At 33.2% G+C, this 22,057-nt stretch overlaps 2 protein-coding genes across 2 annotated transcripts in view; both read left to right on the forward strand.

The window, feature by feature from the left end:
• The first annotated feature begins 646 nt into the window (after nt 1-646).
• LOC142344738 (uncharacterized) lies at nt 647-3,428 on the forward strand. The gene is made up of 2 exons (XM_075396630.1): nt 647-2,076; nt 2,228-3,428. The coding sequence occupies exons 1-2, from the start codon at nt 647-649 to the stop codon at nt 2,766-2,768; spliced, it is 1,971 nt and encodes a 656-aa protein (XP_075252745.1). The 3' UTR covers nt 2,769-3,428.
• A 7,624-nt stretch (nt 3,429-11,052) lies between these two features.
• Nucleotides 11,053-22,057, forward strand: part of LOC142344128 (mitochondrial ubiquitin ligase activator of nfkb 1-A-like) — a 145,648-nt gene continuing 134,643 nt past the window's right edge. The window contains exon 1 of the mRNA XM_075395646.1: nt 11,053-11,158. Coding sequence (XP_075251761.1) covers nt 11,054-11,158 — 105 coding nt within the window. The 5' untranslated portion in view covers nt 11,053. The remainder of the gene's footprint in view (nt 11,159-22,057) is intronic.

A 22,057-nucleotide genomic window follows, 5' to 3' on the forward strand; every position in this document is an offset into this window, starting at 1 on the left:
AACCACCTTTAAAAACTTGTGCTAGATGATAAATGAAAGGGTTAAACACCCAAGGGCGAGACCCTAAAGCCTCTCCTACAGCTACTATTGCGCCGATTATTTTCTTGTAGATATCCTCATTGTCTGTCTCGGAATACCAAAAACGCGTGTGTTATTCCTCCTACCTTACTGCTCTATGGAATCTGCATTGAAGAGACTTGCCATTTTTTGTCACGTGGATACCCATGACAGACACTTGGCTCTTGCTACCCCTGTGCATTTGATGTAGTGGATTGCTCCTTCTTAGTCATCCTCTGATGTTGAGGCTCGGAAGTTTGTGGGAGGCATACAAACCGGAAACTATTTAATAAGTTTATCACAACAATTAGGCTAAGACAAGGCTTGCCATTTAGGATAACCATATTTTTTTGGATAAAGTCAAGGCAACATATTTAGAGTTACCAAACAATTGTTGATAAAACTTTAAGTTTAATTGATCAATGATTGCAATAATCGATTGCAGTGTTTTGTCAATTAAGTAAATTTTTTCCCAATTTTCTCCTGACAATTAATTGCAATTGATTTTTCAAATCGCCTGCGAAAGCTGGCGAATCGTTGCCTTGTCTTAGTTGTCTATGAACCGTAGTAATTGCTCATTTTCAGGGTTATGACAGAAAATCCAGCTTTACCTCCCAAAGCGTTCAGCTGGGCTGGATTCTTTGCTGATGCGGGATTGCCTCCATCTGTCTGTGCCAATTATGCTGTATTGTTCATTGACAACAGGATGAAAAAGAGTATGATACCAGATATAACGAAGGAAATTTTGCATGAACTTGGAATTCGCGCAGTAGGAGATGTCATTTCCATCCTGCGCTACGCAAAATCAAATACTACAGACTCTCCCAATTCAAAATTGAAAACCTCTGCACAATCGAGGAGCGTTGACCGCAGTGAAAAGATGAAAGAGCTGGAACGAAATCAAACACGAGTGGTTGGTTCGAAAGAGATTACAAGTACTGGTTCTAGAAAAGAAAAAGATCCCGAACGATCTAAAGGCCGTAGAGAATCAGTGAGTTCACGGCAGAGCATTGGCGCTGATTCCATGAAGCGAAGAAATCAACGAATGCAACAAAAGGAACGAAAGGTTGAGTCATCGACTTCTAGTAAACCTTCGTCATCAAAGGTTTCGTCGGGTGGGTCAAAATCTCAGAAGTACACAAAGGTGCCTCACTCTCGTAGTTCCAGTCATAGTAAAAGTACCTTTAAGAAACGCAGAGTGAGTAAAGCAAGTGACATTGAAGCCAGCGATTCAGACTCTGAGACGGAATCTATGCGTCGTGAAAAAGTGACTAAAAAGCGGAAAGTTGTCATGGAGGAGGTATCAATGCCCAGTCGTTCGAAAAATACTGTTGGTTCGATTGCATCAAAATCTGGTGTTCGATCGAGAGAACAACTCAAAAACATGAAATCAAAGCCAGTGACGCCTCCCCGAGAGACTTCTGAAGAATCATTTCGATCAATATCAGTCAGTAAATCGGACAGTGAAAACGAAGCATCGACATCCCCTAAACTTTCTCGGTTAAATTACCTGGCAGAGAAGTACAGAATCGAAAAACCGAGAGTCAAGCTGGAGCCAGATACAGATGGCGCTGAAAGTTTAGATGGGTCGATTTGTAAAATTGAAAATGCACAAAGAGTTCAAATGGAGCCAATCACTCAATTTGTTCGCATGATTGGACCCGCTAGAGATTTTGATTCGAAGCGAGACCAAGAGGTACAATGGCAGACACAAATCAAAATGGAGGCGGAAATGGACCAAGAAATTCGAGATGCTTTAAACAAGGGTCGCAGGACTCTAGACAGGTCCAGAATTGAAGGGGGTCTTGACTATTTGGGTTCGTTTCGAACTGATTACCAGGACGAAGTGCGACCAACCACTCTTGTATCAGACCAGCGAGAGACCAAACTTTTGAACCGGCTCGGGCCGAAACCCGAAATAAAAGAGGAGCCGAAGATGAATGGATCTTTGACCATTTTGAACGAGACAGGTGAACGGAAGACTACTTCTTTGACAGAGCATGATCGGACCGTAATAAGGTATGTTCTTACAGTAAAGCCAAGCGCGTAAATGCAGCAAAACAATATCGAAATTTTTGAACCTTAATTTTTGACTTAAATCCGTAAACAACAGTCTTTTTTATTTTCGAATAGGATTGAATTTCCCTCTGAATAACTACCTTTTGTTCAGGTTGAATAAATATGACAGTGTGTACAAGCGTCTGGGACCCGAGCAAAAGGTGCCAATACAACCTCCAACAGTCGGAGTATTGGGTTTGGACAGCCCAAGAAAAATGTCTTCTGTGCCTTCATCAACTGAGAGAGATACCAAGGATGAAATTCCAGAGCATGACCGGTCCTGTGTAATTTACGATAGACGTGCACTTAAGCGTCGCTTGCCGAAACGAAGCCCAACAGATTTACGAGAAATGTTGCAATGCAAAGGGGGCTTCATCCCTTCTGAGGAAGAAGATACTGGCTCCCGAAGGGAATCTGGGCCAGTGAAGAAACGGTTAGATATGTCGTCAACAGACTTGAGGGGGCGATTGTCTCGCAAGAAGTCCCCAGTGTTCTACCGTGGTGGTCGGGGATCAAATGAGGAGAGATCCATACTGTCGAGTTTGAGAACAGCGACAGACATCAAAGGTCGAGGTGTATCGGGTCCGAGGTTGTTGCTTGACCGGACCGTGAAAGACGTGATTGAATCGAGGCATTCTGAAGACAGATGGTAGTAGTTGAAAACTAATGATCATCAATTTCAAAATAAATGAATATCCGATTGCCTTACAATTTATTACAATGCGGCTTTCCGACTCTGGCATCTACTTATCGCAACGATAATTAAGTTCATACTGAATTTTATTTTCTTAACTTTCGGGGCTGGTGATTTAAGGGTTAAATTAGAATGTGCCCAAATCCAATAAAACCATTGTATCAAAATACCCATATTAATTTGAAAAGTGAAGTTATGTTCCTTTATCAGTGTGTTCAGTAGTCTGATTATGCAATTGATAATGAAGATCTTTGATGGTAAATTAAACATGCATTGTATGCTCAAGCGTGTCTAATTATGCTTAAAAATTTTTCTTGACATGAGTACCTCGACTCTAAATTTTGGGTGTTTTGGCACATAGTAATATGGTGTTGGGTATTTTTCTGGATTCTCTTAGAAATAAAAATGGCACTCAGTTCTCAACTTTTTGGATGAAAGAGATTGCTTTTATGTAGTTTTATGAATTGGTTCTCCCTGTTTACTTGCCATATTCAATTTTTGGTTTTGAGTTGATTTTACTGCTGATAATAACTTTTCAAATATTGGTTACGAGATTTAGTTAATGAAACGCAAATCATTTGTAGTCAAATTATCTATATAAATTAAGTATTGTTATTAACCGGTTTTTATCTCTAAATCTTTTTGAGGTTGTGATATACTATTCATTAAAAGAGTTATGAATTTCAGCAGACAAAATTCTGAGTAGGACGAGACAATATTGATACCTGATTGAATTTCTGATGAAAAATCAGGCTTGAGGAACTTTTGAACAACTGTTTGCAGCTCTTTGAGGAACAAATTTGAGACATGGAAATTTTGGATGCCTTGATGCATCGAAAAGCCGATAAAAAGGAAGACGCGAAATGAACTAAAGTGGATTGCTTTAAATGAGCTTAGACATTTTAAAAGTAAAGGCTCGAAACAACTCAAGAATTGCTTCTATTGCTCATTCAAATTGATTCTACTTGACGCTCGTTCGGTTAGAATCTTGAAGCTTTGATAATGCAATATCTGAAGCTTAATGATTGATAGCCAGTTCGTTTGATCCAAATATATTGGATTATTTGAAGGGAAGGAATTAAGTTTTCGGATCCTTCAGGATAAGTCATGAGCCTTTTCATCCACTACTCGAAACATCTGCTGGAATGTTGGAAAACTGTCAGCTAAAATAGTTATTGAAAAGACTATGTTTCCAAATGAAAAGTTTGGTTACTATGTATCTCGAAAGGATCAGTTGAAACAAAAGTGGTGTAGCAAACAAAGGTAGATTTACCATAAGTGGTGAAATAATGATGGTTATTTGTCTTTCAAAATCCTTCTATTCATGCTGAAATTGGTCAAGAGGAATTATTTAGTTAATGCCAAACATTTGAACAATGTTTTGCATGTTGATAACCTTGAGCAACAGTCGCAAATTCTTGACACCATGAAACGAAACATTGGAGCAAATTCTTTGCGTATTCAATACATTCGGGTCATAAAACTGAAAAAAAATTTTGTAATATAAGTTTTCACTAATTGCCTTTGGCTTCCTTTTTAATACGAAAAAACGATTATCCGTCGTTCAATTTTTTACTCAGGGTTTTTCTTTGGCAGTTTGTCAGCTAAAAAATATTTATGACTAAACAAATCGATCTATCTGTTGCCATGACACATTTCTTTATAATGTGAGTGTTTTATTTGAAATTTTAATGATTTCAGAAGCTATCGAGGTACATTGGCTAAATATACTTATATTTAAAATTAGCAAAGCAATAGCTGTGACTATTATTGACCTTCTTTTGCTTTCAACTGTCATTGTTTTTCTTTTTTTTTCTTGAGGTTTTTTAATCGTAAGTACTGTGTTCAGTCGAGATTTAGACCTTACACGAGGTGAGTTAAATTGCTGTGCGAATTAATTTGCTGAGCTAGAGAAGGCTTTTGTCGATATGCTGCGTTGAGCAACTGACTTAGAAAAGTGTTCTACAGAATGGTGCATAAAGCTGACCGTCTTTTCGTAGATTTGACTTATTTCTTTATTAATAGCCGCCCTCATCTTCTCAGCCGGCTATTATAGCGCTCCTATTTTTTTTACAATTCAAAGAATTTGAATTGTATTGGGGCGCTGTCTTTTTTTTTAAGATCTGTTCACACATTTTCATGATTTTTGAAGTCAAATTGGAGTAGTGATTTTGGTCACGCCGAAACAGGAAATGGAGCGAAAAAGCGAGTGGTTTTGCGGCGTGAAATTTTTTCTCTCTAAATTTAAAGTAGAGTGAGAAAACGGTGTTTGAACAAAAATTCGCTTTCTCGCTAGTGGTTTTTTGTTCACATGCGGCAATTTCTTTTTGATTTTCACTGTTTTTTCGATTTTTTGGATCGGATTTTTTTTCTAAATGGTTTTTCCAATCCAGTCATAGTCCGTTTTATGTCTAGTTTTTTTAGTCAATGAAAATTCTTTGAATTGTACGTCAGGACTTGTCCTGCTATGTTTTTTTACTTCGTCGAATAAAAAAATGTTTCGCTTTACCTCATTTTGCCGCCTTTTCTACATTTTGCGTGAAATCTTTTTGACTTCTCTAGGCTAGTTTCTCTCTTCTCTCATTCTGCTAAAAGTGATTTTGAACATCAGTTGCTCAGCAAAGCAATTCAAAATGAACAGAGTCAGTATAAAAATTGAAGTCAGAAATAGAAACGGGATAAACCCATAAAGCCCAATTTTAGATGCCCGCTATTTGAACGTCGGTCCTATAAGTATTAGTTACCTCTCTCTAATGCTTATTGTTATTGATAGTAGCCCCTGTAGCCTCTCTCTAAAAAACAGAAGTATGTTCAACTACGAAATGCCATCAAAATAAATTGGACTTAGAAAAATGTTTTTGTACAAAAATTTTTTTTTTCAATATCTTCTGTTATTTCAATCCCAATCATGCTTATTGGAATCAACGTCAGCTATTTTCCGGCAATCTGCCGGGTATGTTTTTTTTTCAACACATCTTTTTGATCGAAATTACGGTGATATTTAACCATTTTGAATTAATACTGCAGTGTTTGTGAGAGCCCAATAAGGGCTTGAAGAGCAGAGTCGCCCCTTTTTTCTAAATTTTTAAAATGAACTAATGTTTTTTTTTCAATTTCTTAATTTTTGAATCTTTCAATTGTCTTTTTTGTAATCAGTGTAAATGGCTACTGCCATTCTCAATGTAAGCCATTGTAAATCAGTGTAAATGGCATAAAATCAGGAATTAAATCATGGCACTAAATCAGGCATTAACTTCTCAGTTATCAACCTGAGGTGTTTCTCTGTTACAAATTTGTTCATGTACTAAACCGGTTTTGGCGTTTGTGGTCCATTTTTTAATTTCTTTTGTTTTTTGTTTCTTTTCTTAGAATAATTTCTTCTATGCGCCCGAATGGATATAAATCTCGTGTTAAAGTTAATGAAATTATTTAATGGTGTCAAGTTTTTGAAAATCATTCAAAATTTGTTTCATGATGTCGAGCTGAAAAGTAAAATGACATGTTTGCAAAATATTTCAATCTTTTGAAGCTTGGAATTTATTTTTCCCTGTTTTATTTAACACGAATATGGATAAATGTATGGGATAAATATAATGACAGCAAATTCAAATTTGTTTAATTAAATATTTAATTCAGTTTGAAAATTATGAAAATGACTTCCGATTGTATATGCTCATATCCTTCTTTTATTTGGCTCCCTTTGTTCCGAACATTTATCTATGAAATAAGTGATTCACTAGTCTTAAATTTTTTGCTGCTTTTTGTTCTGAGAAAGGTTGTCTAATTTTATTTATTTAGTGTTTCATTTTTTGTTTGCTGTTCATTTTATTATTGTACAGTTCGGTGAACTTGTTGGAGTTACTCGTAAGATATTTGGGACTAACCTTCCTGGCTGAAAGTATCGATATTTGTTCTGGGAAATTTTTTAGGGCCAGATTTTGGTAACGAATCATTATATTCTAAGTTTTATTTTGTTTCCTTTTTCCCGATAAACTTTGTTGAAAATGTATTGATTTCATTTATATACAGATTCCTTAAAGAGAGAGTAACTAAGTGCTTTTGAAAACTAGTTCTTTTTAGACCGTCATAGTACCTGAAACTTGAAGTTTATGATGTTTTGTAAATTAATTTTAGTTTTTAACAATATATCTCTTCCCCAATGTACGTTTGCTCGCAAAGAAGTTAGTTGCAAAGTGCTGAATCGTTGAGACTGGTTATTTCGTGACTGGTTATTTCGGATGGTTATTTCCATCCAGATTAGTATTTGAGGCATCAGGTTCCCCATCTTTGGCTATTTTATGACGACGTCATCTGGTTTTTACAAAAATCTTTAAGAAACAGATCCAGAGTTCTGGAAGGGAATTAAAGCGTCGGGCCTCTCCGAACAAAAACGTCAATGGAACCGCAACCTTTATTTGTCATGAAAAAGCTATTCCTCGCATCACCAAATTTCACTAAAATAAATGATCGAAATTTTAACTGTTGTCTTAGCGAGGAAGATTCGCTCTCTATGAAATCGCAATTTTTGTACTATTAAAAAGATCTCTGGTAACGTCAGAAAAAAGCCAAAATTTTCATGTTGCACGAAAACTGATACCCTCAAACTATTGATCTGGATAATAATTCTCAGTACATGTCCAGCCTCAAAGATTCGGCGCTCTGAATTAAATTTACGACCAAAAGTACATTGGGGGAGATAGAGACGTTCTTGAACACTAAACTTAATTTCAAAAATGGGTGATTGTTTCTTCGCTATCAAAATGACTTCTCTTCAATTCAAGGAGACGAAGTCAATTGCGTGTGTATCACTTTAAATGGATTTTACTTTAGAGCAGATGTAGTAGCAAGAATAAGTTATACAGATTTTTAATCGAAATATAACATCTAAGCAATTAATAAAAAAGAAGAGAAATTTCTTTTTCTGTCTGTTTATTACTTTTTGAGATCGCAGATCTAAAAAGCTATTGCTCTTTCTCTGTTTATTGAGCTAAGTTTTCAATTATTGCAAAGTTTATAGTGCGAAATAGTGGGATTTATGGCACGTAGTTATCAGATTGGTATAAGGAGCTTGTGTATGATGGCGTTTTTGATTTTTTGCTTAGCAGAGTTTTTGATTTTTTGCTTAGCATTGGCATTGTTTCTGAACATTAACTTGAAGTTTTGACCAATAAAATCTTCAAATTTCCTTTTCGTCATATATTCATTTTGTACACCCCTTTTTAAACCTAACTTGATGTGCCGGCTTGTGACAACAGCTAATGATTCTTAGCAGTTTTTGAAAAATCACACTTGCTGGCTTTGAGCAAAGACTGTACGTGAATTTTCTTCACTGAAACCAGTTTTGAAACCTTAAAAGAATGTGTTGATTATTTTAAGTTTTTTTAAGTTGTTTTGGTTTTTTTTCGACGAGTTCAGTTTCGTCAATCATTTCAGCTTCGTAACAATTAAATTTGATGTTGAACACTTTCATTGACTTTTTCTTTCGAATCAAGTCTTCCCGAAAGATGCTAAAACAAAAACAGGGCAGTTCTATAATGTGCGTTAGTACATGATCTTCTGAACCCGCTCATCCTTTCTGTTGGCCTAATTATCTACCAATTCAAGCAGAGAAGGATTACGTTCAAATTTAGAAAAGTAGCTGAAATTTTGCTTTCAATTTCAATAGGTTCTTAAAAAAGATAGTGGTATACGGAAAATGGTTAAGCTCAAACTTGTTCATTTACCTAGAATGAACTCTAAACACACGAAAGGACAGACGTGAAGTCAACTCTAATGCAACTCAAATGAGATCCAGAAATCAATCTCTATCCCATTTTCTAACTGAATCGTCTTTTTATCTTCCTTAAGCTCATGCCTGTGTGGCTTCTTTTTTAAATTTCGATTGTTTACAATTCTCAGTTTAGACTTACATGTGAGTGCAGAAGTTAATAAATTGGCGTCTGCGCGGACTGGTTAATCTAACTTGGGGACGCTAATTCAAATTAAATCTAATTCGAGTTGAACAAAGCTAGATCATCACGAGGTAAATGATGAGTGATATTAATTAGTTTGCCTATGGAACTTATAAAATGATTGATCTAACAATTTCGTTATCCAAAAAAATGCTGGAAAACGAAAATTCCAATATGTGCGAGTCATTTTTTCTGAATCAAATTTAAACAAATTACAACTTTATAGAGAAATTCAAAAAGCGCATGCCTGGACCACAAGACCAGTAAATAGAGAAAATTTGATCAACGTCGGATCTTTCGAAGTTCCGAAAAAGAGTAAATTTTTTTGTTAGGCACGTCCTACGAGTTAATGCCAGGAAACAACGAGAATCCATTCACATTTGCATTAAGCGAGAAAGTGGGACAACTAAAACAATGATTACCAAGTAGTTTGAATGATGCTTCATCGGATGGCTGCTGAAAACGTTTATTTCTGAGACTAAGAGACAAGTCTGCAAAAACAAGTTGCAAATCACCAACCATTCATTATTTTTTAATCAGAAATCAAACTCAACAGACCAATAAGAATGTAAATTGACTATTCTTATGCCCATGCGTTTCAGTAAAAGCAACTAGGATTTCCTGTTAACGAGACTAAATTACTATAAGGCACAAAACGATATTGAGAAACAAAACCATTGTTTTCATAAATCTGAAACAAGTTTCTGAAACAGAGCTTAGAAACCATTAGCTATCAAATGGACACATACAGAAGGTTCGCTTATGCCTCGCTAGAAATCCAATTGGACTCGTCAAAATTCAGCTTAACTAACGAGACAGTGGGAAGAAAAGTATCAACTCGTTATAATTTTCCAATGTTTATGAAGTCAAGTAGCGTCAATTAAATGTCAACATAGCAACTTGTCAACAGCGTCCCTTAAGTTTAAATTACTAACAGAGTTTTAGGTTTGCAATTGCTTCCTAGTGCATGAAGGTTTACAATTGCTTCCTGGTGCATGCATGAAGACCTTTATGAATAAAATTAAGGGGCAACACGTCTAAAATATCAAAAACTCAAAATGCCATTGTATTTCATTTAAAACAAGTAGTGTCACTGTCATAAAAACAGTAAGCAATGAATTCAAAAAAATATCAAGGCTCATTTATCACATTTGGCAATCAATGAGACTTGTCATTAACCATGCTCTGATAAAACGTCAAAAACAATCTTAGTGAAAACTTTAAAGTTCACATTTTTTTGAAAACAAAATTTCAAAGTAATCATTTCCCTAAACTTTTGACTAAAAATATATTGTTTAATTTAGACCTTCTCAGGTGATGTTGTGTCAGGAATGGAATTGAGTGACAATAGAACGAAGGACAAAAATTGGCAAAATTTTCAAATTTTTAAAAAATTATTAAAATTGGTGTCAAATTCAAAAGAGCAAATGTTGACAACAGACCAATTCAGACAACAGTATCTATGCACCATTAACACTCGTGAATCTATTGCGTTTACTTTGCGTGAAATATCGAGAAAAAAGGCAAAGACAAGTAAAATGGCCGCAAATTTAAAAAATTGCTCAGAGAACAAAAATCTGGATCCGAATCTGTTTTATTCCAAACAACCACGATGTGAGCATGAATATTTTTTTAATCATTTCACGGCTTTAATGACGAAATAGTGAAAATATTAACATAATTTAGCCAAATCTGACAAAGTTGACCATAAATGTGAAAAAAAACTGAAGAGTCGAATGTTCACAATAATTTTAAACTCTCTAACTCCTCGTAAAAGACTACTTGTTTATTACTATACCTTACGCCGGACGTGCTTTCTAGTGATACCACTCACAACTTCACGATTAATGTATCGATTGGCCAAAATTGACTGAACAAAGGAAACCATTTGAGCATATAGCTTCCCCCCCTTCACGGGTACGTTTTAGTTTGTTCCTTGGTAATCTAAGAATTCAAATTTCACAAATTTCAATTCGACTTTAGTGTATATAGGTAGAGATGTTAATTAATCTGACTTAATCAGTTTGCGAGTGATCGGGTTTCATTAACACAAGTTTGGTATAAAGGAATTTAAAATACTTAAAGAAAAAAGTTCCGGCTTTCCTGTGTGTTATTGCAATTATTTTTTTATAATGGATGTGTTGTATATATAACTAGCCTGAAAACAATTAATTACTATATTTATTAACTATAGGATTGTAGCATGAGCTGAAAATCGATTAAACGAGTAAATTACTTCTCAGTTTCGCAAGCTTTCGAAATCGCTTAATGCAGTCCATTTCTTAAAGATAAGATGGAAGTCGATGTTGACTGGATTGTTATTGGGAGCTGTTTCGTTGGAAGTTGCATCATTGGTTTGCTGCAGCGAAGCTCAACTCAGCTACTAAGACACTTACAGGTAAGCTGCGATAGAAATATTGGACCTGTTTCCTCCTCAACCTCCCTGGTGGAAACGTTGCCAGGGGTCAATTGTCGCCTTAATTGGACGATATACAACATATCTATCAAACTATTCAATAATTGATGGGTCTGCGCATGCTTGTAATCAAAAGTTGGCTGCAGGCAAGCATTTGCAGTTAGCAGTTTTGTAGAGTGTAATTGCAGGATGCCTGAAAGTGTTCGCTGCGATTCATGCTGCAAATTTTTCAAAAAAATAGCTTGAAGAGCTGCCTGGTGAAAGGTCTACATTGAAAATTCTTAAAATGTACTTGATGTTTAACGTTTATGCGAATATCAAGATCCAAAATCTGTAAAACAAAAAAAAATACAACGTTGCATCAGAATCCAAATTCCATGGTATAATATTTTAAATTACTCTCCAACGAAGTTGGAAGCAATTATTGGTAGCGTGTATTTTTGTAAGTTTCCGACGCTAAGCCGTTTATGTTGAGATCTCCTCTCTAGTGGTGCTAGTATCTGGCTTTATTAATGAACAAACGACAATGGAAGAAAAGAAGAAAAAACTTCTCATTGGTAGTGAAGTGAATATGGGTATTCATTTGCCAATTCTTTTGAATCACGAACTGATATTCTCCAATTTGTTCTATATTTTTATCTCTACTTAAAAGATGAATCAAGATACTTCCGTTTACACCAATTTCGTTTTTTCGTGAACAAAAAGGAATTTACTAACTACATATTTCATCTCTGAGTTTGCTGTGTAGAGCTTGTTTTTCCAGATTTTTGGTAGACTTCATTTTCTATCGATGATGAATTTTGACAAATTTTATTTAATGGAGATAATTATCTATTTAAAGAAAGAAAAAGAAATATTGAGTTAATTGATCATTTAAGACAATTAGAACGTGTATTCAACGAAGAGTTCTTATTTTTTTTCCTTTTCTTATTTGGATTGGGATAGTATTCGTTTCTTCAAAATGGTTGAACAATTTTTTTTCTAATTATTAGCCGCGTACCTTAGCTGAACTCAGCTATTATTGGCCTTCTCTTAGTTTTTACAATTCTAAGAATTTGAATTGTTTTGGGCCGCGTGTGTTGGGCCCCGAGCTGTTGACACATTTTTGAAGGCATTGATTGGAGTGATAGAAGTCAAATTAGTTTGATCAAAGTCGAGTTGGAGTAGTGATTATAATGACATCGAATTACTGAAGAGAGCGAAAAAACCAGTGATTTTAAGGCGTGCAATTTTGAATTTAAATGAGTTATAAAACACTGTTTGAACAATTTTCGGATTTTAAATACAATTTTTTCCCCGTTCGGCAATTCTACTTGTTTTCATTGTTTTTTTTTTATTTTTTTTCAATTGTTTTTATTATTTGTTTAGTTGTTAAGTAGTTGCATTTTTTCAACGCATCAAAGGGCAGCTAATTTTATTGAATTTTTGAGTTTTGCCTTTTTTGTAGGTGTTTTTGTTGCCGTCTCTGAGTCTCTTTAACGACTGCTCTTAGATAATATTAGTGATTCTTTTGCGTTCCTCTTGTTATTGTCTTCACTTTGTGTTTTTCCTTTTGTCTTTTTGTGAGCCTCAGTACATGTGTCTTGGTCTTTGTGATTAAACAATTTTTAAACCTATTGCGTAAATTCAGTTTGTAGCTCTCACAATGACTTTCCTAACTTTACATTGACTATCAAAATGACTCGCAATACGTTAATTTGAGGAGTTAAGGTAACAAGGAGGCTCGGTAATGTGCAATCGCACATAAGGTTCCGACCCCGCTCATCCACATTTTTGGCGTAATTGTCTACCAAAGGGAAGAGATAGAAACCCCAAAAATTCAAGTATTTTTCAAAAAAATTGGTGTATGAACGAAAAGATAGCCTCCAAAGCAAATAACTCAGTGGAGTAAAAAATGATGCATTAGATTGATGAGATATGCCAATATTAAGAAAGCGAGTCAAGACGAACAGCAAAATCAAACATTAATTACATCAAAAAATTTATGTCCGTTTTAAAAAAACAAATCTTTATATCATAGTCAAAATAGCGTAAGATAAAACTGAAACTTAAAAAAATGTAATTCTCCAGAAAAGATATTGGACCAGTCCATAATAAGGCTTGGTGACAACTACACAATAAGGAACAAAAATAATTTTGAATAATTCGCTTATTTTTTTGAAAACTAACTTCAAAGAAATGAAAACCATTAGAAATCAACTAAAATATCCCATAGGTTTACGATTACCAGTGTTTCTAAATATGGGCATTAAGAATTGTCGATATTCAGTTTTATGCGCTGACAAAAAGAACAACAAGTAGACAAGAAACAAAAATCAGTTAAATTTTGCCAGAAAACGCTTTCGAAGCCGTAAAGCCCGTTTTTGGCCCTCAAAATATGTTCGATTGCACCTTCTGCGGACATCAATAATGTATTATGTGACTTATCATCAATGAAACCAGGTAACAAGTAGACAAAAAAAGAAAACAGAAAGCAAAATTAAGTAATACTTGTTTTTTTTTCGAAAATTTTTTTTCCAAAGACATGAAAGCCATTAATTACAAAATGAATTAAATAAGTTCGTTTATTCTTCCAAAGGAAGTCCTTGAGACTTGCAATTTTCCAGAATACATCTTACGTCTTGAAAAAGAAGGTAAATTACGAGAAGAATCAAAAATTAATTTACTTTATTGTGAAAAGCCGTGTCGAAGCCAGTAAAGTCATAGCGAATTCTTTAAAAACTTTATATTTTGTGACACCAATCCGTTTGAAAATTTTCTTTGAGAACAATATTGTCATATTCATTTTTTGCCTGTAATTAGCGAGAATAGGTAACAAACAGACAATAAACGGAACAAAATTGCGAAAGTAAATGTTTTTTTTTTGTTTTGGAAAACATTTGTTTTCAAAGGCATGAAAGCCATCAGCTATCTACTAATGTCAGAAAATCGGCTCATCTATTCCATGAAAAGCCAATGAAAAGGAGTCATTGTACAGGAAATTTCATACGACTAAATAGACAAAGTCAAAACGACAGCTTAAGACAAAATTTAAAAATTCAATTAAATTCTCCGAGAAAGTTCTCGAAGCGGTTGACACCAGAGTCTATATCCTTAAAGATTTTGATATTATCGATTGTGCCTTATTTTGAATGCCAATAATGTGGTATTTGAACTCTCAATAACGTGATAATGTGACAAAAATAGAAAACGTGAAGAATGGCTAAATACCTGAAAAAAATGTGTAATCTAGTATTGTCAAAGCCAGAAAACCATAACTTAAGGTGTAAAACCGCAATAGAGATTGAACTTGAATTCAGTGGAAAGAAGGAGCATTCTTTCATTGCTGACACTAAGCTACAACTTGACCAAATTAACAGAAAATTGGAGGCGACGTTCAATAAGCCATTATTTGTTTAACAAAATCAATTTTAAATATTCAAAACGACCATAAGTTTCCGAGTAGTAAACTAGATACAATAATTTGCAGCTAATTAGGAAGCGAATTAGACCTATCACTAGTGAGCTTTGAATTGAAATGTTCAGTTATTTAATTTTTATATTAAAAAGATCGAATTTCTTTTTATAAAAAGAACGACTGATTACAATCCGAAGTTTTTTTTGTATTGTAACAGTCCAAGATTGGTCCAAAACTACCTCTGATAATGCTTTCCGTCCATTAAAACACCTAATTTTTCGAATGTTTTAGATATAGATTTTTTGTTAGTTAAATATCAAAAATAAATCCTGCGTTTTCGATAATCAACGAGTAAAGTTAGCAAAAAATGAAAAAGTTTTAGTTACGGAGCACTCGCAACGGAAATTGAAGTAGAAATAGCTCCCTCTTGAGTCTACAAAGATTGTGTTAGTGGTGTTTGGTTGTTTACTTCTTGCAAATTTAAAGTGGAAAGAAATTATTTCGTTGTGTCTTTGATGAAAGTCTGAATTTTCAAAAATTTAGCCAGAATTTTTGACAGAAAAAGATGAAAATAGCCGACATTTTTTTGTCTTTAAAAATGAAATCAACAACACTTTCTTCAAAAAAATTTAGCAAAATTAGCGAAATTTTAGTAAAAAATTCCGGAGAATGTGAATAAAACCAACGGAATTCTCTCTATTTTATCAAAACTTTAAACCTCGTTAACTCCCTGTAGAAAACGAAAATAAAAAAAATCTTTTTAATTCCATTTTCTACGCTGTACTAGCTTGCTAATGATACCAGTCTCAAATTTCTACAATGAATATACCGATCGGCCAAAATTGACTGAACAAAAAAAACCATTTGACTATATAGTTACTCCACCCCCGTCAAGAGGGGTCGGAACAAAAAAACTGCTTTTGAATAACAAGATATAAGTCTCAATCCAATTGAGGCTCATAATCAGTTTTTTTCTCTTTCGTCTTGTTTTTTAAAGGTGTTTTGAGGCAGTTCTAAGAAGCTATCGAGCCTATCTTCCGGCAATATACCTGCTGTTCTGACGTTTACACTGCTCTAAGCCACAGATTCATCGTAATAAAATAACAATTTTTGTTTAAAATGAACAGCAGATTGTTAAATTGTTGATATCCTAACTAGATGTCATTATTTAGTGAACTTCAATGATCATTTAATCTCATTTTTTTGATAACTCAACGCGACTGTTTATTGTTTGAATGCATACTGCTCAAAACAAATTGTTAATTTTGACATTTGTTGTCCGGTTGTCAAAAATAGGTGGCAATTCAGAGGTATTTTTATTTTAAAAATTTGCAATTTTACTTTGGCTTTGTAAAAGTTTTTGAGCTGGTATTCTACTTCGCCTTTGTATTCAAGTAATTTTTTAAAAAAATTGTTGGTTGAACGAAAAGATAGCCTACAAGGCAATTAACTCAGTAGAGTAAAGAATGATGCATTAGATTGGTGAGGTATGCCATTATTAAGAAAGCAAGTCAAGACGAACAGCAAAATCAAACAACAACAACAAACATTAAATACATCAAAAAATTTATGTCCGTTTTAAAAAACGAAACTTAATATCAAATCAAAATAGCGTCAGAAAAAACTGAAGCTAAACAAAATAACTTGTAAATCACCAGAAAAGATATGTGAGCAGTCCATAATAAGGCTTGGTAACAATTATACGAAAAAGAACAAAAAAGTAAGTTTGAATAATTCGCTTATTTTTTTAAAAACAATTAACTTCAAAGAAATGAAAACCATTAGAAATCAACTAAAATATCCCATAGGTTTACGATTACCAGTGTTTCTAAATATGGGCATTATGAACTGTCGATATTCAGTTTTATGCGCTTACAAAAAGAACAACAAATAGACAACAAACAAAAAGTCAGTTAAATTTTGCCAGAAAACGCTTTCGAAGCCGTAAAGCCACACTTTTGCCCTCAAAATATATTCAATGGCACCTTCTTCGAACATCAATAATGTATTATGTGACATCTTATCAGTGAAACCAGGTAACAAGTAGACAAAAAAGAAAACAGAAGGCAAAATTAAGTAATACTTGTTTTTTTTTCGAAAAAAAAATATTTCCAAAGACATAAAAGCCATTAGTTACCAAAAGAAATAATTAAATAGGTTCGTTTATTCTTTCAAAGGAAGTCCTTGAGACTTGCAATTATCCAAAATATATTTTATGTCTACAAAAAGTTCGTAAAATATGACAAAAATCAAAAATTAATTTACTTTTGACTCTACAAAGATTGTGTTAGTGGTGTTTGGGTGTGTACTTCCTGCAAATTTAATCAAAGTGGACAGAAACTTATTTCGTTCTGTTTTTTAATGAAAGAGTCTGAATTTTCAACTTTTTGGCCAGAATTTTTGACAAAAAGAATTAATTAAAATTAGCCGACAATATTTTTTATCTTCCAAAATGAAATCAACAACACTTTCGTAAAAAAAAATTAGCAAACTTTAGCAAAATTATCAAAAATTTAGTCGAAAATGTGGATAAAGTCAACGGACTTCTCTCTATTTTCTCAAAATTTTAAACCTCGATAACTCCCTGTAAAAAACGAATATAAAAAATCTTTTTAATTCCATATTCTACGCTGTACTAGCTTGCTAATGATACCAGTCTCAAATTTCTACAATGAATATACCGATCGGCCAAAATTGACTGAACAAAAAAAAACCATTTGACTATATAGTTACTCCAGCCCCGTCAAGAGGGGTCGGAACAAAAAAACTGCTTTTGAATAACAAGATATAAGTCTCAATCCAATTGAGGCTCATAATCAGTTTTTTTCTCTTTCGTCTTGTTTTTTAAAGGTGTTTTGAGGCAGTTCTAAGAAGCTATCGCGCCTTTCTTCTGGCAATATACCAGCTGTTTCGACGTTTACAATGCTCTAAGCCAGGGATTCATTGTAATAAAATAACAATTTTTTCAAAATGAACAGCAGTTTGTTAAATTGTTGATATTCTAACTAGATTTCGTTATTTTCGTGAACATCAATGATCATTTAATCTCATTTTTTTTTATTTCTCAACGCGACTGTTCATTGTTTGAATGCATACTGCTCAAAACAAATTGTTAATTTTGACATTTGTTGTCCGGTAGTTACCAAAAGAAATAATTAAATAGGTTCGTTTATTCTTTCAAAGGAAGTCCTTGAGACTTGCAATTATCCAAAATTTTTTTTATGTCTACAAAAAGTTCGTAAAATATGACAAAAATCAAAAATTAATTTACTTTTGACTCTACAAAGATTGTGTTAGTGGTGTTTGGGTGTGTACTTCCTGCAAATTTAATCAAAGTGGACAGAAACTTATTTCGTTCTGTTTTTTAATGAAAAAGTCTGAATTTTCAAATTTTTGGCCAGAATTTTTGACAAAAAGAATTAATTAAAATTAGCCGACAATATTTTTTATCTTTAAAAATGAAATCAACAACACTTTCGTAAAAAAAATTAGCAAACTTTAGCAAAATTAGCAAAAATTTAGTCAAAAATGTGGATAAAGTCAACGGACTTCTCTCTATTTTCTCAAAATTTTAAACCTCGATAACTCCCTGTAAAAAACGAATATAAAAAAATTTTTTTAATTCCATATTCTACGCTGTACTAGCTTGCTAATGATACCAGTCTCAAATTTCTACAATGAATATACCGATCGGCCAAAATTGACTGAACAAAAAAAACCATTTGACTATATAGTTACTCCACCCCCGTCAAGAGGGGTCGGAACAAAAAAACTGCTTTTGAATAACAAGATATAAGTCTCAATCCAATTGAGGCTCATAATCAGTTTTTTTCTCTTTCGTCTTGTTTTTTAAAGGTGTTTTGAGGCAGTTCTAAGAAGCTATCGAGCCTATCTTCCGGCAATATACCAGCTGTTCTGACGTTTACTCTGCTCTAAGCCACAGATTCATCGTAATAAAATAACAATTTTTGTTTAAAATGAACAGCAGATTGTTAAATTGTTGATATCCTAACTAGATGTCATTATTTTAGTGAACTTCAATGATCATTTAATCTCATTTTTTTGATAACTCAACGCGACTGTTTATTGTTTGAATGCATACTGCTCAAAACAAATTGTTAATTTTGACATTTGTTGTCCGGTTGTCAAAAATAGGTGGCAATTCAGAGGTATTTTTATTTTAAAAATTTGCAATTTTACTTTGGCTTTGTAAAAGTTTTTGAGCTGGTATTCTACTTCGCCTTTGTATTCAAGTAATTTTTTAAAAAATTGTTGGTTGAACGAAAAGATAGCCTACAAGGCAATTAACTCAGTAGAGTAAAGAATGATGCATTAGATTGGTGAGGTATGCCATTATTAAGAAAGCAAGTCAAGACGAAAAGCAAAATCAAACAACAACAACAAACATTAAATACATCAAAAAATTTATGTCCGTTTTAAAAAACGAAACTTAATATCAAATCAAAATAGCGTCAGAAAAAACTGAAGCTAAACAAAATAACTTGTAAATCACCAGAAAAGATATGTGAGCAGTCCATAATAAGGCTTGGTAACAATTATACGAAAAAGAACAAAAAAGTAAGTTTGAATAATTCGCTTATTTTTTTTTAAAAACAATTAACTTCAAAGAAATGAAAACCATTAGAAATCAACTAAAATATCCCATAGGTTTACGATTACCAGTGTTTCTAAATATGGGCATTATGAACTGTCGATATTCAGTTTTATGCGCTTACAAAAAGAACAACAAATAGACAACAAACAAAAAGTCAGTTAAATTTTGCCAGAAAACGCTTTCGAAGCCGTAAAGCCACACTTTTGCCCTCAAAATATATTCAATGGCACCTTCTTCGAACATCAATAATGTATTATGTGACATCTTATCAGTGAAACCAGGTAACAAGTAGACAAAAAAGAAAACAGAAGGCAAAATTAAGTAATACTTGTTTTTTTTTCGAAAAAAAAATATTTCCAAAGACATAAAAGCCATTAGTTACCAAAAGAAATAATTAAATAGGTTCGTTTATTCTTTCAAAGGAAGTCCTTGAGACTTGCAATTATCCAAAATATATTATATGTCTACAAAAAGTTCGTAAAATATGACAAAAATCAAAAATTAATTTACTTTTGACTCTACAAAGATTGTGTTAGTGGTGTTTGGGTGTGTACTTCCTGCAAATTTAATCAAAGTGGACAGAAACTTATTTCGTTCTGTTTTTTAATGAAAGAGTCTGAATTTTCAACTTTTTGGCCAGAATTTTTGACAAAAAGAATTAATTAAAATTAGCCGACAATATTTTTTATCTTCAAAAATGAAATCAACAACACTTTCGTAAAAAAAAATTAGCAAACTTTAGCAAAATTAGCAAAAATTTAGTCGAAAATTTGAATAAAGTCAACGGACTTCTCTCTATTTTCTCAAAATTTTAAACCTCGATAACTCCCTGTAAAAAACGAATATAAAAAATCTTTTTAATTCCATATTCTACGCTGTACTAGCTTGCTAATGATACCAGTCTCAAATTTCTACAATGAATATACCGATCGGCCAAAATTGACTGAACAAAAAAAACAATTTGACTATATAGTTACTCCACCCCCGTCAAGAGGGGTCGGAACAAAAAAACTGCTTTTGAATAACAAGATATAAGTCTCAATCCAATTGAGGCTCATAATCAGTTTTTTCTCTTTCGTCTTGTTTTTTAAAGGTGTTTTGAGGCAGTTCTAAGAAGCTATCGCGCCTTTCCTCTGGCAATATACCAGCTGTTTCGACGTTTACAATGCTCTAAGCCAGGGATTCATTGTAATAAAATAACAATTTTTTTTAAATGAACAGCAGTTTGTTAAATTGTTGATATTCTAACTAGATTTCGTTATTTTCGTGAACATCAATGATCATTTAATCTCATTTTTTTTTATTTCTCAACGCGACTGTTCATTGTTTGAATGCATACTGCTCAAAACAAATTGTTAATTTTGACATTTGTTGTCCGGTAGTTACCAAAAGAAATAATTAAATAGGTTCGTTTATTCTTTCAAAGGAAGTCCTTGAGACTTGCAATTATCCAAAATATATTTTATGTCTACAAAAAGTTCGTAAAATATGACAAAAATCAAAAATTAATTTACTTTTGACTCTACAAAGATTGTGTTAGTGGTGTTTGGGTGTGTACTTCCTGCAAATTTAATCAAAGTGGACAGAAACTTATTTCGTTCTGTTTTTTAATGAAAAAGTCTGAATTTTCAAATTTTCGGCCAGAGTTTTTGACAAAAAGAATTAATTAAAATTAGCCGACAATATTTTTTATCTTTAAAAATGAAATCAACAACACTTTCGTAAAAAAAAATTAGCGAACTTTAGCAAAATTAGCAAAAATTTAGTCAAAAATGTGGATAAAGTCAACGGACTTCTCTCTATTTTCTCAAAATTTTAAACCTCGATAACTCCCTGTAAAAAACGAATATAAAAAATCTTTTTAATTCCATATTCTACGCTGGACTAGCTTGCTAATGATACCAGTCTCAAATCTCTACAATGAATGTATCGATCGGCTAAAATTGTCTGACAAAAAAACCATTTGACTATATTGTTCCTCCACCCCCCCCCCTCAAGAGGGGTTGGAACAAAGAAAAGTGTATGGTGCCAATCTAATTAAGGTTACTCGGGGACTGCTTTTGAAAAACATGATATAAGTCTCAATCAAATTGAGGCTCATAATCAGTTTTTTTCTATTTCGTCTTGTTTTTAAAGGTATTTTGAGGTAGTTCTAAGAAGCTATCGCGCCTTTCTTCTGGCAATATACCAGCTGTTTCGACGTTTACACTGCTCTAAGCCAGGGATTCATTGTAATAAAATAACAATTTTTTTAAAAATGAACAGCAGTTTGTTAAATTGTTGATATCCTAACTAGATGTAATTATTTTAGTGAACATCAATGATCATTTAATCTCATTTTTTTGATATTTCAACGCGACTGTTTTTTGTTTGAATGCATACTGCCTGCTCAAAACAATTTGTTAGTTTTGACATTTTTTGGCCGGTTGTTAAAAATAGGTGGCAATTCAGAGTTATTTTTAGTTGAAAAATTTGCGTCATTACTTCGCCTTAGTAAATGTTTTGAGCTGGTATTCTACTTCGCCTTCGTATTCAAGTAATTTTTTGAAAAAAATTGTTGTTTGAACGAAAAGATAGCCTACAAGGCAATTAACTCAGTAGAGTAAAGAATGATGCATTAGATTGGTGAGATATGCCATTATTAAGAAAGCAAGTCAACACGAACAGCAAAATCAAACAACAACAACAAACATTAATTACATCAAAAAATTTATGTCCGTTTTAAAAAACGAAACTTAATATCAAATCAAAATAGCGTCAGAAAAAACTGAAGCTAAACAAAATAACTTGTAAATCACCAGAAAAGATATGTGAGCAGTCCATAATAAGGCTTGGTAACAATTAGACAAAAAAGAACAAAAAAGTAAGT

The sequence above is a fragment of the Convolutriloba macropyga genome, chromosome 8 (genome assembly GCF_964194025.1).
Source record: "Convolutriloba macropyga chromosome 8, txConMacr16.3, whole genome shotgun sequence".
Taxonomy (NCBI): Eukaryota; Metazoa; Xenacoelomorpha; order Acoela; family Convolutidae; genus Convolutriloba; species Convolutriloba macropyga.

Bases quoted from the DNA above. Each gene is read 5' to 3' on its own strand.
- LOC142344738 (XM_075396630.1), top strand. From the start codon at position 647: ATGACAGAAAATCCAGCTTTACCTCCCAAAGCGTTCAGCTGGGCTGGA. The intron at 2,077-2,227 runs GTATGTTCTTAC...CCTTTTGTTCAG, and splicing joins CATGATCGGACCGTAATAAG to GTTGAATAAATATGACAGTG.